This window comes from Drosophila yakuba, chromosome X (assembly GCF_016746365.2).
Source record: "Drosophila yakuba strain Tai18E2 chromosome X, Prin_Dyak_Tai18E2_2.1, whole genome shotgun sequence".
In the NCBI taxonomy this organism is placed as follows: Eukaryota; Metazoa; Arthropoda; class Insecta; order Diptera; family Drosophilidae; genus Drosophila; species Drosophila yakuba.
The window spans coordinates 24377437-24391739 of NC_052526.2; the positions used below are offsets into that span (position 1 = coordinate 24377437).

The 14303-nt window shown below is 36.9% G+C and overlaps 1 protein-coding gene across 9 annotated transcripts in view; it reads left to right on the plus strand.

Moving 5' to 3' along the window:
• Positions 1–14303, plus strand: part of LOC26536261 (unconventional myosin-VIIa) — an 893412-nt gene that overhangs the window by 629148 nt on the left and 249961 nt on the right. The window contains exon 18 of one of the 9 annotated variants that reach the window (XM_039377692.2): positions 7157–7220. The exons of 7 other annotated variants lie outside the window; for them this stretch is intronic. In XM_039377692.2, the coding sequence (XP_039233626.1) occupies positions 7157–7205 (49 nt within the window). In that variant the 3' untranslated portion in view covers positions 7206–7220. Of the gene's footprint in view, positions 1–1948; positions 1989–7156; positions 7221–14303 lie in introns of those variants that run through there. One more of the 9 variants, XM_039377693.2, reaches the window with a different exon arrangement.

Sequence of the window (14303 nt, forward strand, 5' to 3'; positions counted from 1 at the left end):
GCAATTGCTTTTCAAATGATTGTTTTTGCACCGGCAACAGCGCTCTCTACGATCGCTTTTAACTGAGCTTTAAATTCCATTTCGCTAGTTGTATTTGTTTTTGACCACCAATAATTTTCTGAAGACTTATTATTTTTTTCTGCACTGTTTTGCCTATTTGCCTGGAGCGCTGACCATTTATCTAAACTTGACACTGTCACTCATGTATTTTTATCAACACTCTGTTCATAGGTTATGTAATAAAAAAGTATTGGTATTTTTAATTTGTTCAATAAGCGTTATACTTACAATATAATAATAATGCTTAACAAACTATTTTAGGGTAAAATTAATATTATATTTTATGTAATCAGGAAATATTTATTTTTTAGGTTAAAGTTGATTAGCCAGTTGATGCCGCTGGTTTTGTCTCCGGATGCTCCTTTTGTTATTTATTATACCCGTTACTCGTAGAGTAAAAGGGTATACTAGATTCGTTGAAAAGTATGTAACAGGCAGAAGGAAGCGTTTCCGACCATATAAAGTATATATATTCTTGATCAGGATCAGTAGCCGAGTCGATCTGGCCATGTCCGTCTGTCCGTCCGTCTGTCTGTCCGTCTGTCCGTCTGTCCGTATGAACGTCGAGATCTCAGGAACTACAAAAGCTATAAAGTTGAGATTAAGTATACAGACTCCAGGGACATAGACGCAGCGCAAGTTTGTCGATTCAGGTTGCCACGCCCACTCTAACGCCCACAAACCGCCCAAAACTGCCACGCCCACATTTTTGAAAAATGTTTTAATATTTTTTCATTTTTGTATTGGTCTTGTAAATTTCTATCGATTTGCAAAAAAACTTTTTGCCACGCCCACTCTAACGCCCACAAACCGCCCAAAGCTGCCACGCCCACACTTTTGAAAAATGTTTCGTAATTTTTTCATATTTGTATTAGTCTTGTAAATTTCTATCTATTTGCCAAAAAACTTTTGGCCACGCCCACTCTAACGCCCACAAACCGCCCAAAGCTGCCACGCCCACACTTTTGAAAAATGTTTTGATATTTTTTCATTTTTGTATTAGTCTTGTAAATTTCTATCTATTTGCCAAAAAACTTTTGGCCACGCCCACTCTAACGCCCACAAACCGCCAAAAACTGTCCTTCGCACTTAGACTAGCTGAGTAACGGGTATCAGATAGTCGGGGAACTCGACTATAGCGTTCTCTCTTGTTTATAATTATTCAGTTGTCGTAGGTTTTTATATCCGTTTGGGCGCCAGTTATAATTTTAAGTATTTGAATATATTTATTCGAGTAGTTATACAAATTATGACAGGGCTTGTGCGGTCTGCACTTAATGAGGCGAATTGTAGGTACATACGTGGCGATGACCGACGCTTCAAACTCCCAAGATCGACTGACTTAAGTATAACAAGAGTTCTTATCTCTAAAGCTTAATCTACAATAACAAGGTACAGTTTCTTATAGGTAAAGCTCGATCTATAAATAGAAAAAAGACTTGAGGCTTACGACTATATTTCGTCAGTTTGGTGATTGTGTTAACTTATACTAGCATTTATAGCTAATGAAAACCATGATAATAGGACTTTTACAACCCCCTAGCAAAGGAAATATTCGAGAGAAAGGATGACAAAGCCTCAAGGCTATAACATTAATATTAATAATGAAACTATTGTGTATGGCGGAATGAATTTAGATTTTTCGGGAATTGAATTTCTAATCGAAAAAATATGAGTTCGACATTTTAAGAAAAACAGTGTCAACTTTAGCATAAATAATTATGAAATTAATGAAGCAGGTGAAAAAATTATTGGCCCCACGATTAAAACAAAAGAAAGAAAACGGAACCACATTAATATATTGGGGATAGATAATATTACCCAAAACATTATGCATTATGCGTATTAACAAATCTTTATACATTATGCTCTTCACAATTTTCTAAAGGAAAATCGGGAGGATATTTTTGTGAGAACTGTCTTCAGTGTTATCAGGTGAAAAGCACTACTCACAACAAACTGGAATGTGGAAAAATGTCCTCATTTTATCTTGACCCTAATACGACAACATCGTTTGAAGGTATCACAAGAAATTTTCTCCTCCAGTGGTAATTTATGCAGACATTAAGGCTGTTCTTGAAAATGACAAAACATGCTTGAATTCTTCTGCTTCCTCGTCAACCACGCAAGTACAAAAGCATACGGCATGTGCAGTATCTTTTTATGTTTCCCATAAAGATTATCCTAATCTTAACGAGCTGTGGACCTACGAAGGTAAATAGAAAAACATTTTAATAAAATTATGTTTAACTTACATATTTAAATTTTATAATTTTATAGGCGTTGATTGTATACAAACATTTTGAAAAACTTTTAATGAAAAAACTTTAAGTCTGTATTACAAATATTGGGTTAACTCCAAGAAACCGAGGGATGACTCATTTGATGAACAGCTTCAAATGGAAATTGTTGCGCCTGTGAAAAAGAAATAAATGCGAGCGACCTGGACAAATTCTTCGACCAATTTTCTGGAGAATACGTAGGTCCAATCCATAGAAATTGAAAGCCTTAGTTTAGATTAAGTGACCCTTTCTTTCCTGTAGTGTTTCATAATTTATCTAAATATGATATCCATTTATTTATTACTGAATTAGAGGGGGACTTAAGTCCCATACCTTGCAATAATGGTATATATATATCTCTGGTATGCGATGATTTGTGAAATATATTTTGTGTAACAACAGTAACAGATAAATTTCGGTGGTGGGAACCTTTAGTAAAGAGTTCACATACATTTTTGTTAAAGGCACCTATCATCAAGTCGTCCAATATCAAGAGAATAGGCTCATTAGGTTCATTTTCGTTTTTCTCGTTTCAGAAACTCCATTAAAGTATTCAATATTATTAAAATTTGGCTTAGCACTCTCCTCCCCATAACACCAAATAATTCGATCAATTGAAACAAAAAGATCATTCTTCCGGTGTATCAGATTTTCTAGAAATTTTGTTTTTCCCGATCCTGAAGGTCCGCAAATTAACATTGTCAGTATTTCATGTCTCCTCGAATATCGGTTCGAAAAGATATTTGCATATTTATTTTAGAATGCTCCTTTTAAATTCTATTCATAGTTATACACGTTACTCGTAGAGTAAAAGGGTATACTAGATTCGTTGAAAAGTATGTAACAGGCAGAAGGAAGCGTTTCCGACCATATAAAGTATATATATTCTTCATCAGGATCAATAGCCGAGTCGATTTGGCCATGTCCGTCTGTCCGTCTGTCTGTCCGTCCGTATGAACGCTGTGATCTCAGGAACTACAAAAGCTAGAAAGTTGAAATTAAGCATACAGACTCCAGAGACATAGACGGAGCGCATGTTGTCACGCCCACTCTAACGCCTAACAATTTTGAAAAATGTTTTGATATTTTTTCATTTTTTTATTGGTCTTGTAAATTTCTATAGATGTGCCAAAAAACTATTTGCCACGCCCACTCTAACGCCCACAAGCCGCCCAAAGCTGCTACGCCCACACTTTTGAAAATTGTTTTGATATTTTTTCATTTTTGTATTAGTCTTGTAAATTTCTATCGATTTGCCAAAAAACTTTCTGCCGCGCCCACAATAACGCCTACAAACCGCCAAAAACCGTGTTTAAGACTCTCCTTCGCCCTTCCACTAGCTGAGTAACGGGTATCAGATAGTCGGGGAACTCGACTATAGCGTTCTCTCTTGTTTTTTTTATGCATTCGGGGTCATTTCCTTCTCCATCAACTGAACAAGAGTATGCCTTAGCCTTAAGTCATAACCTTACCGGCATTTTTCCTGGTTCTTTATTATTAGCCTGTATTATATTAAATTGGTTTTCTTGCTTATAGTTAGAAGTATCAAAGCGTGGGTTGTGTTTTATAGTTTAATAAAAATCTTCTTCTGAAGATAGTGTAAATGAATCTGTATCCATATATATTATTTTCGAAGATGGACTTTTAATTAAAAGGAAGTTATAATAAAATTCATACATAAACCATTTTGAGAGTTCTAAAACCGTTACTCCTACATATATGGATTTATCAAACATAATTTTGGACGGTGTTGACTCAAATGCTACTAAGTCTGAACCAAATATTTCTACGCTATGAAAATTATTTCTAGCTATGCGCTGTCTAAAGCCTGAAGAATTTTGTTTCGATTGATAATGTTTAACTAAAGCTACTTGACGACGCTTTGCTACATTCTCCATTGATTTCCCGTAAACAGCATCAACTTCTAGCATATACCCTATACTACCATCACATGCTATATTTATACCCGTTACTCGTAGAGTAATAGGGTATACTAGATTCGTTGAAAAGTATGTAACAGGCAGAAGGAAGCGTTTCCGACCATATAAAGTATATATATTTCTGATCAGGACCAATAGCCGAGTCGATATGACCATGTCCGTCTGTCCGTCCGTATGAACGCTGTGATCTCAGGAACTACCAAAGCTAGAAAGTTGAGATTAAGCACACAGACTCCAGAGACATAGGCGCAGCGCAAGTTTGTCGATTCATGTAGCCACGCCCACTCCAACGCCCACAAACCGCCCAAAACTTCCACGCCCACACTTTTAAAAAATGTTTTGATATTTTTTCGTTTTTGTATTAGTCTTGTAATTTTTTATCAATTTACCAAAAAAATTTGTGCTCTTTTTAAAAAATTATACATATCAACCTCACTTATTAGTTCTAAATTAGTGAACTTAAGCATAGCGTCCCATGATATTGATGGCGCAGTAACATAATTAATGGGATCTAACTTATAAATTTTTTTCAAATTTTCTTAAAATTTTCAAACACATCTGCTGAAATTAAAACTTCGCTTTCTAAATATAGTTTTAAATAGTCTTTAATAGTTCCACAGTTAAATGTCTCCCATACTTTCTGTCCGAAATTAAAGTCATCTATACTACAATTTTCTTCACTAAGAGAATTATAAAAACTATCAATGCTTGGAAGTTGGGTATCATTAAACTTTTAAAAACTATCTAAGTAGTCATAGGAAAACACCCCCTTCCTCATCATTTGCTTAAATTTTTCTCCCTGAAATTTCGTACTTAGAATTTTAAAATCTTTATCCTCCATATAGCTTAATAGTTTCTCTAAACTTGAATTTAAAAAGCGGACTGTGTATCTTATTTTGTATCTGCTTGTAGCATTGATTTTGATTGTTTGCGTAAGTGCTATATAGAGCTCTTTATTGCAAGGTATGGGACTTAAGTCCCCCTCTAATTCAGTAATAAATAAATGGATATCATATTTAGATAAATTATGAAACACTACAGAAAGAAAGGGTCACTTAATCTTACAATTCCTATGGATAGGACCTACGAATTCTCCAGAACATTAGTCGAAGAATTTGTCCAGGTCGCTCGCATTTATTTCTTTTTCACAGGCGCAACCATTTCCATTTTGAAGCTGTTCATCAAATGAGTCATCCCTCGTAGGTCCACAGCCCGTTAAGATTAGGATTTCCCATAAAACATAAAAAGATACTGCACATGCCGTATGCTTTTGTACTTGCATGGTTGACGAGGAAGCAGAAGAATTCAAGATCAGCCTCAATGTCTGCATAAATTACCACTGGAGGAGATAATTTTTTGTGATACCTTTTAAACGATGTTGTCGTATTAGGGTCAGGATAAAATGAGTACACTTTTCCGTATTCCAGTTTGTTGTGAGTAGTGCTTTTTACCTGATAACACTGAAGACAGTTCTCACAAAAATATCCTCCCGATTTTCCTTCAGAAAATTGTGAAGAGCATAATGTATAAAGATTTGTTAGTACGCATAATGCATAATGTTTTGGGTAATATTATCTATTCCCAATATATTAATGTGGTTCCGTTTTCTTTCTTTTGTTTTAATCGTGGGACCAACAATTTTTTCACCTGCTTTATCAATTTCATAAATATTTATGCTAAAGTTGACATTGTTTTTCTCAAAATGTCGAACTCCTATTTTTTCGATTGGAAATTTAATTCCCGAAAAATCTAAATTCATTCCGCCATACACAATAGTTTCATCATTAATATTAATGTTATAGCTTTGAGGCTTTGTCATCCTTTCTCTCGAATATTTCCTTTGCTGGGGGGTTGTAGAGTCCTATTTTCATGGTTTTCATTAGCTATAAGTCGCTTTTTTTAGGCGCTTTAATGGATCCGCTGGCGGGAATGTTTTCCAGTTTTATTATAGTAGTTTCAAAATAGATAAAAATTTTGAATAGCCCAGCCTGAGTCTTTTTCTTTAAAATTAGCTGCTCAATGTAAGTAAGCAATCTATGGCCGAATTTAGCTCATCAATAATGTCTTCATTTATGTTTACAGATTTGTAGGCAGTTTTAAAGTGCTTCATTGTATCCACTGTAACACCTTCATCTATTTGCTTTATATATGTACCATATACACTTACGTTAAATTTAATGGTTTTGTAATCTATCATACAATGCTTTATAATTTCAACTATTTTGACACTGCTGATAAAACTCTTTTAAATCAATCATATTATTAAATGGACTATCAATTCGATATGATTTTACTGGAAATGTCGTCTCAGATGTAAGCAATATGAAATTCGCATTGTTCTTAACTTCTCTGTCCAACGCATTTTTATGTATATCGGTTAAAATATGTTGACGTTCTCTAGATGCCTGGTACTTTTCAACGCAAGTAGGACATAAGAGTTCCCTTCTTGAGTCAATTTTTTTTCTTTTTGGGGGGTTAGATATTTCCTTATCCTCTTCCATCCTCAATCATTTTAAAGACTTAGCTGGAGTCATAGGGTAGTCTTTTTGATTAATTGCCCGGTTTTGTAGATCATCCAGTTTTCCTCTACCCATTAAAATGCTAAATATATTTCGGGGTCCTTCACAGCGTTGGTAGTGATCATCAAATTCACAATTTTTTACTAGATTAGAGCATAAGTCACACCTAATGTTCGAGTTTAACATTAAAGCCTCGCAGGCTTTACTGGCTTCTGAGCACTTCGCGTAATGAGAGTCAAACTCACTAATTTCGATGCATTGGTTGCACAAATCACAAGCCACTGATGATTCTATTTGAATTTTTTATAAATATATTTATTTATATATTTAAATTCGTTATTAAAATTTTTCACAGTGAATGGTTTGATATATCACGAGCAAGTTCGAACGAAATGATATTATAAGAATGCAGTGCTGAGGTATTATAAGAACTGATCCTGAGAAATTTAAGGGGATCCATTTTTATACACCAGGATAAGAGGATTTGACATCTACAGGGAGTGTCTACTCTTAGAATCCACCTGATTGGTTCTCGAATAAAGGAGCCTTCACAGACTGCAGACTGCAATGGGGAAGTCAGAAATGGAGGGCGAGCTATGGGTTTGAATGCAGGTAAATAGCCGCTTGACTTTCTCGATAATATGTTCAAAGAGTCATAAATATTTGATTTTATGGGGTCTCCTAGCGTAATGAAAATGGAGACAGATCACAGATAATCTAAAATACATACCTCTGTAGGGAATTATTTCGGATGAGCGCAGTCAGGGCTCAGGAAATTTTTGGTGACTACTAGTCATTGTTACTTTCTAAGTAACATTTTGCAAGGCATACATTTAAAACGTGGGTAGCCTTAAGCTGAAAGTCGCTATGACTTCAGATTGTTTAGGTTTTCTTCTCAACGGCTCCATAGCTTTTAGCTGAAAGTAGCTGGAATATACGGGAGCGACGGTTTTTTAACGGTTTTATGATTATATGATATTTTTATATATACGTATACACGACCCTATAACCAGTTTGTATGCTATTTCTAAATATTTCTCAACAAATAATCCAACCAACAGTTACATTTCCAGAAATTTGAGGACACAGTAACAATCATCCTTATGACTGCTTGGTACTTGGTACTTTTCAACGCAAGTAGGACATAAGAGTTCCCTTCTTGAGTCAATTTTTTTTCTTTTTGGGGGGTTAGATATTTCCTTATCCTCTTCCATCCTCAATCATTTTAAAGACTTAGCTGGAGTCATAGGGTAGTCTTTTTGATTAATTGCCCGGTTTTGTAGATCATCCAGTTTTCCTCTACCCATTAAAATGCTAAATATATTTCGGGGTCCTTCACAGCGTTGGTAGTGATCATCAAATTCACAATTTTTTACTAGATTAGAGCATAAGTCACACCTAATGTTCGAGTTTAACATTAAAGCCTCGCAGGCTTTACTGGCTTCTGAGCACTTCGCGTAATGAGAGTCAAACTCACTAATTTCGATGCATTGGTTGCACAAATCACAAGCCACTGATGATTCTATTTGAATTTTTTATAAATATATTTATTTATATATTTAAATTCGTTATTAAAATTTTTCACAGTGAATGGTTTGATATATCACGAGCAAGTTCGAACGAAATGATATTATAAGAATGCAGTGCTGAGGTATTATAAGAACTGATCCTGAGAAATTTAAGGGGATCCATTTTTATACACCAGGATAAGAGGATTTGACATCTACAGGGAGTGTCTACTCTTAGAATCCACCTGATTGGTTCTCGAATAAAGGAGCCTTCACAGACTGCAGACTGCAATGGGGAAGTCAGAAATGGAGGGCGAGCTATGGGTTTGAATGCAGGTAAATAGCCGCTTGACTTTCTCGATAATATGTTCAAAGAGTCATAAATATTTGATTTTATGGGGTCTCCTAGCGTAATGAAAATGGAGACAGATCACAGATAATCTAAAATACATACCTCTGTAGGGAATTATTTCGGATGAGCGCAGTCAGGGCTCAGGAAATTTTTGGTGACTACTAGTCATTGTTACTTTCTAAGTAACATTTTGCAAGGCATACATTTAAAACGTGGGTAGCCTTAAGCTGAAAGTCGCTATGACTTCAGATTGTTTAGGTTTTCTTCTCAACGGCTCCATAGCTTTTAGCTGAAAGTAGCTGGAATATACGGGAGCGACGGTTTTTTAACGGTTTTATGATTATATGATATTTTTATATATACGTATACACGACCCTATAACCAGTTTGTATGCTATTTCTAAATATTTCTCAACAAATAATCCAACCAACAGTTACATTTCCAGAAATTTGAGGACACAGTAACAATCATCCTTATGACTGCTTGGTACTTGGTACTTTTCAACGCAAGTAGGACATAAGAGTTCCCTTCTTGAGTCAATTTTTTTTCTTTTTGGGGGTTAGATATTTCCTTATCCTCTTCCATCCTCAATCATTTTAAAGACTTAGCTGGAGTCATAGGGTAGTCTTTTTGATTAATTGCCCGGTTTTGTAGATCATCCAGTTTTCCTCTACCCATTAAAATGCTAAATATATTTCGGGGTCCTTCACAGCGTTGGTAGTGATCATCAAATTCACAATTTTTTACTAGATTAGAGCATAAGTCACACCTAATGTTCGAGTTTAACATTAAAGCCTCGCAGGCTTTACTGGCTTCTGAGCACTTCGCGTAATGAGAGTCAAACTCACTAATTTCGATGCATTGGTTGCACAAATCACAAGCCACTGATGATTCTATTTGAATTTTTTGTAAATATATTTATTTATATATTTAAATTCGTTATTAAAATTTTTCACAGTGAATGGTTTGATATATCACGAGCAAGTTCGAACGAAATGATATTATAAGAATGCAGTGCTGAGGTATTATAAGAACTGATCCTGAGAAATTTAAGGGGATCCATTTTTATACACCAGGATAAGAGGATTTGACATCTACAGGGAGTGTCTACTCTTAGAATCCACCTGATTGGTTCTCGAATAAAGGAGCCTTCACAGACTGCAGACTGCAATGGGGAAGTCAGAAATGGAGGGCGAGCTATGGGTTTGAATGCAGGTAAATAGCCGCTTGACTTTCTCGATAATATGTTCAAAGAGTCATAAATATTTGATTTTATGGGGTCTCCTAGCGTAATGAAAATGGAGACAGATCACAGATAATCTAAAATACATACCTCTGTAGGGAATTATTTCGGATGAGCGCAGTCAGGGCTCAGGAAATTTTTGGTGACTACTAGTCATTGTTACTTTCTAAGTAACATTTTGCAAGGCATACATTTAAAACGTGGGTAGCCTTAAGCTGAAAGTCGCTATGACTTCAGATTGTTTAGGTTTTCTTCTCAACGGCTCCATAGCTTTTAGCTGAAAGTAGCTGGAATATACGGGAGCGACGGTTTTTTAACGGTTTTATGATTATATGATATTTTTATATATACGTATACACGACCCTATAACCAGTTTGTATGCTATTTCTAAATATTTCTCAACAAATAATCCAACCAACAGTTACATTTCCAGAAATTTGAGGACACAGTAACAATCATCCTTATGACTGCTTGGTACTTGGTACTTTTCAACGCAAGTAGGACATAAGAGTTCCCTTCTTGAGTCAATTTTTTTTCTTTTTGGGGGGTTAGATATTTCCTTATCCTCTTCCATCCTCAATCATTTTAAAGACTTAGCTGGAGTCATAGGGTAGTCTTTTTGATTAATTGCCCGGTTTTGTAGATCATCCAGTTTTCCTCTACCCATTAAAATGCTAAATATATTTCGGGGTCCTTCACAGCGTTGGTAGTGATCATCAAATTCACAATTTTTTACTAGATTAGAGCATAAGTCACACCTAATGTTCGAGTTTAACATTAAAGCCTCGCAGGCTTTACTGGCTTCTGAGCACTTCGCGTAATGAGAGTCAAACTCACTAATTTCGATGCATTGGTTGCACAAATCACAAGCCACTGATGATTCTATTTGAATTTTTTATAAATATATTTATTTATATATTTAAATTCGTTATTAAAATTTTTCACAGTGAATGGTTTGATATATCACGAGCAAGTTCGAACGAAATGATATTATAAGAATGCAGTGCTGAGGTATTATAAGAACTGATCCTGAGAAATTTAAGGGGATCCATTTTTATACACCAGGATAAGAGGATTTGACATCTACAGGGAGTGTCTACTCTTAGAATCCACCTGATTGGTTCTCGAATAAAGGAGCCTTCACAGACTGCAGACTGCAATGGGGAAGTCAGAAATGGAGGGCGAGCTATGGGTTTGAATGCAGGTAAATAGCCGCTTGACTTTCTCGATAATATGTTCAAAGAGTCATAAATATTTGATTTTATGGGGTCTCCTAGCGTAATGAAAATGGAGACAGATCACAGATAATCTAAAATACATACCTCTGTAGGGAATTATTTCGGATGAGCGCAGTCAGGGCTCAGGAAATTTTTGGTGACTACTAGTCATTGTTACTTTCTAAGTAACATTTTGCAAGGCATACATTTAAAACGTGGGTAGCCTTAAGCTGAAAGTCGCTATGACTTCAGATTGTTTAGGTTTTCTTCTCAACGGCTCCATAGCTTTTAGCTGAAAGTAGCTGGAATATACGGGAGCGACGGTTTTTTAACGGTTTTATGATTATATGATATTTTTATATATACGTATACACGACCCTATAACCAGTTTGTATGCTATTTCTAAATATTTCTCAACAAATAATCCAACCAACAGTTACATTTCCAGAAATTTGAGGACACAGTAACAATCATCCTTATGACTGCTTGTGCGCGCAGGTACACCCCCTTCCAAGATTGCTTGTGCGCGAAGAAGTGCAAGTGTAATTTTGAGAGTTTTTATGAAAAGTCGTATTTTTAATTTCAGAATCGTGAAAAGCATACCATTGGAAAGGGCTTAAAAAATCCTTTCCAATGACACCCAACTTGTTTTTTTTTATACCCGTTACTCGTAGAGTAAAAGGGTATACTAGATTCGTTGAAAAGTATGTAACAGGCAGAAGGAAGCGTTTCCGACCATATAAAGTATATATATTCTTGATCAGGATCAGTAGCCGAGTCGATCTGGCCATGTCCGTCTGTCCGTCCGTCTGTCTGTCCGTCTGTCCGTCTGTCCGTATGAACGTCGAGATCTCAGGAAGTACAAAAGATTAAGTATCCAGACTCCAGGGACATAGACGCAGCGCAAGTTTGTCGATTCAGGTTGCCACGCCCACTCTTACGCCCACAAACCGCCCAAAACTGCCACGCCCACATTTTTGAAAAATGTTTTAATATTTTTTCATTTTTGTATTGGTCTTGTAAATTTCTATCGATTTGCAAAAAAACGTTTTGCCACGCCCACTCTAACGCCCACAAACCGCCCAAAGCTGCCACGCCCACACTTTTGAAAAATGTTTTGATATTTTTTCATTTTTGTATTGGTGTTGTAAATTTCTATCTATTTGCCAAAAAACTTTTGGCCACGCCCACTCTAACGCCCACAAACCGCCCAAAGCTGCCACGCCCACACTTTTGAAAAATGTTTTGATATTTTTTCAGTTTTGTATTAGTCTTGTAAATTTCTATCTATTTGCCAAAAAACTTTTGGCCACGCCCACTCTAACGCCCACAAACCGCCAAAAACTGTCCTTCGCACTTACACTAGCTGAGTAACGGGTATCATATAGTCGGAGAACTCGACTATAGCGTTCTCTCTTGTTTATATATGGATCCTCTAGGTAACTGGTGGTTGGATTATTTGTTGAGAACGAGGCAGCCAAAAACCAACTGGCAAAAATAAAATGCTTCAAAAAATTCAGGAGCTGGGCAGCGCGCTGGCAGCATCACATGTCGCGTACACCTCAGCTGTGGCACCCGTAATTAGAAACTACGAACCCATAGATATAACTAATAATTCTCCATGTACAGTGACTTTAGACGCCGTTAAATATTTTCCTGAATTTTCGGGGTCATAGGAATCATATGTCTCGTGGTGACAAGCGGCGATAGCTGCATATCGCATATTTAAAAATTTCAATGGCACCTCTCGCCATTACGAGGCAGTGACAATTATTAGAAACAAAGTTAGGGGCGCGGCCGATAACGTTTTATCCTCGTTTGGCACTGTACAGAATTTCGATGCTTTTAAAAATCGGCTCGATTTCACTTACAGTGACAATGCATGTCATTGAACAAGACATGAGCTCTTTAACACAGGGAAACAACATGACCCTGCTACAGTATTATGATGAGGTCGAGAAAAAACTCACAAATAAAGCTCATATGTCTCACGAGCCATCGACGCCAAGAATATTGTGCGAAAAATTCCGAGAGGATGCCTTGCGTATTTTCATCTCGGGACTTAAACGCAACCTCACTGACGTGCTTTTCGCAGCAAAGCCGAAATACATGCCGTCAGCTCTGGCTGACGTGGAGTGGAATCTAGAAGTGGAATCTAACCACAAGAGGTACGTTTTTGCACCCAGTTTTGCAAAAAGTCAAGAAGACAAAAATCGCAAAACTACTGCAAAAGCGCACGTTCAGCAACTTCACAAGTACGACTACCAGACCCACAACCTAATAATACCAAAAATCCGTATTTCAATAGGCAGCATAAGGCACATGTTCACGCCGACCCGCAAAATGTCAAAAACTACAAAAACAACGGCACACCAGAGCCTATGGAGGTCGATCCCACATTTTCTAAATTGCTGCTTCCGACCCAAGCATATGCTTACCAGAACAGAAGACCACCCATCTCTGAGCGCACAGGCGCCGTGAGGAAACAACAAAAAATTAACTTCATTACGCAGAATGTGGAAGAAAAGACAGGAGCATATGCCTCCAAAGCGGAATCGAAAATAGACGACGATGCCATTGCCGAGTATGATTCTGACTACGTCAATTTTTTAGGAAAAAATCCCTGTTACCCATCATCAGACAACCAGTAGCAGGGGACCCAATGAATTTCTTTTTAGACACCGGTGCGTCGAAAAGTTACATCCGACCTCGCAAAGAGCTAAAGGGTATCCGCCCGGTGGACTCTCCTTTCGAAATTCACTCAGTTCATGGCACCACCACTGTCACAAAAAAATGCTTCGTCTCGATTTTTAATTTGAAAGCTATTTTTTTCATTCTACCAGATTTTACAATATTCGACGGGATAATTGGGGCCGATCTGTTAACACAGGCCGGCGCATCACTTTGCCTCGCTTCCGCCCAACTCAAATGGGGTAACGAGGTTGAGAAGATTTCATTTCATAAATGCACTGACGTCAACTTCACTAACGTGGAGTGCGCAGATGCACCACCTTTGGTGAAGAAGGCATTTCTGGGGATGATAAAAAGCCGAAAAAACGCCTTCGCAGATCCCAACGAGGCCCTGCCATATAACACATCGGTAGTGGCCACGATTAGAACGACTAGCGTAGAGCCCATTTACGCCAAGATATATCCATACCCCATGGGGGTAACGGATAAGC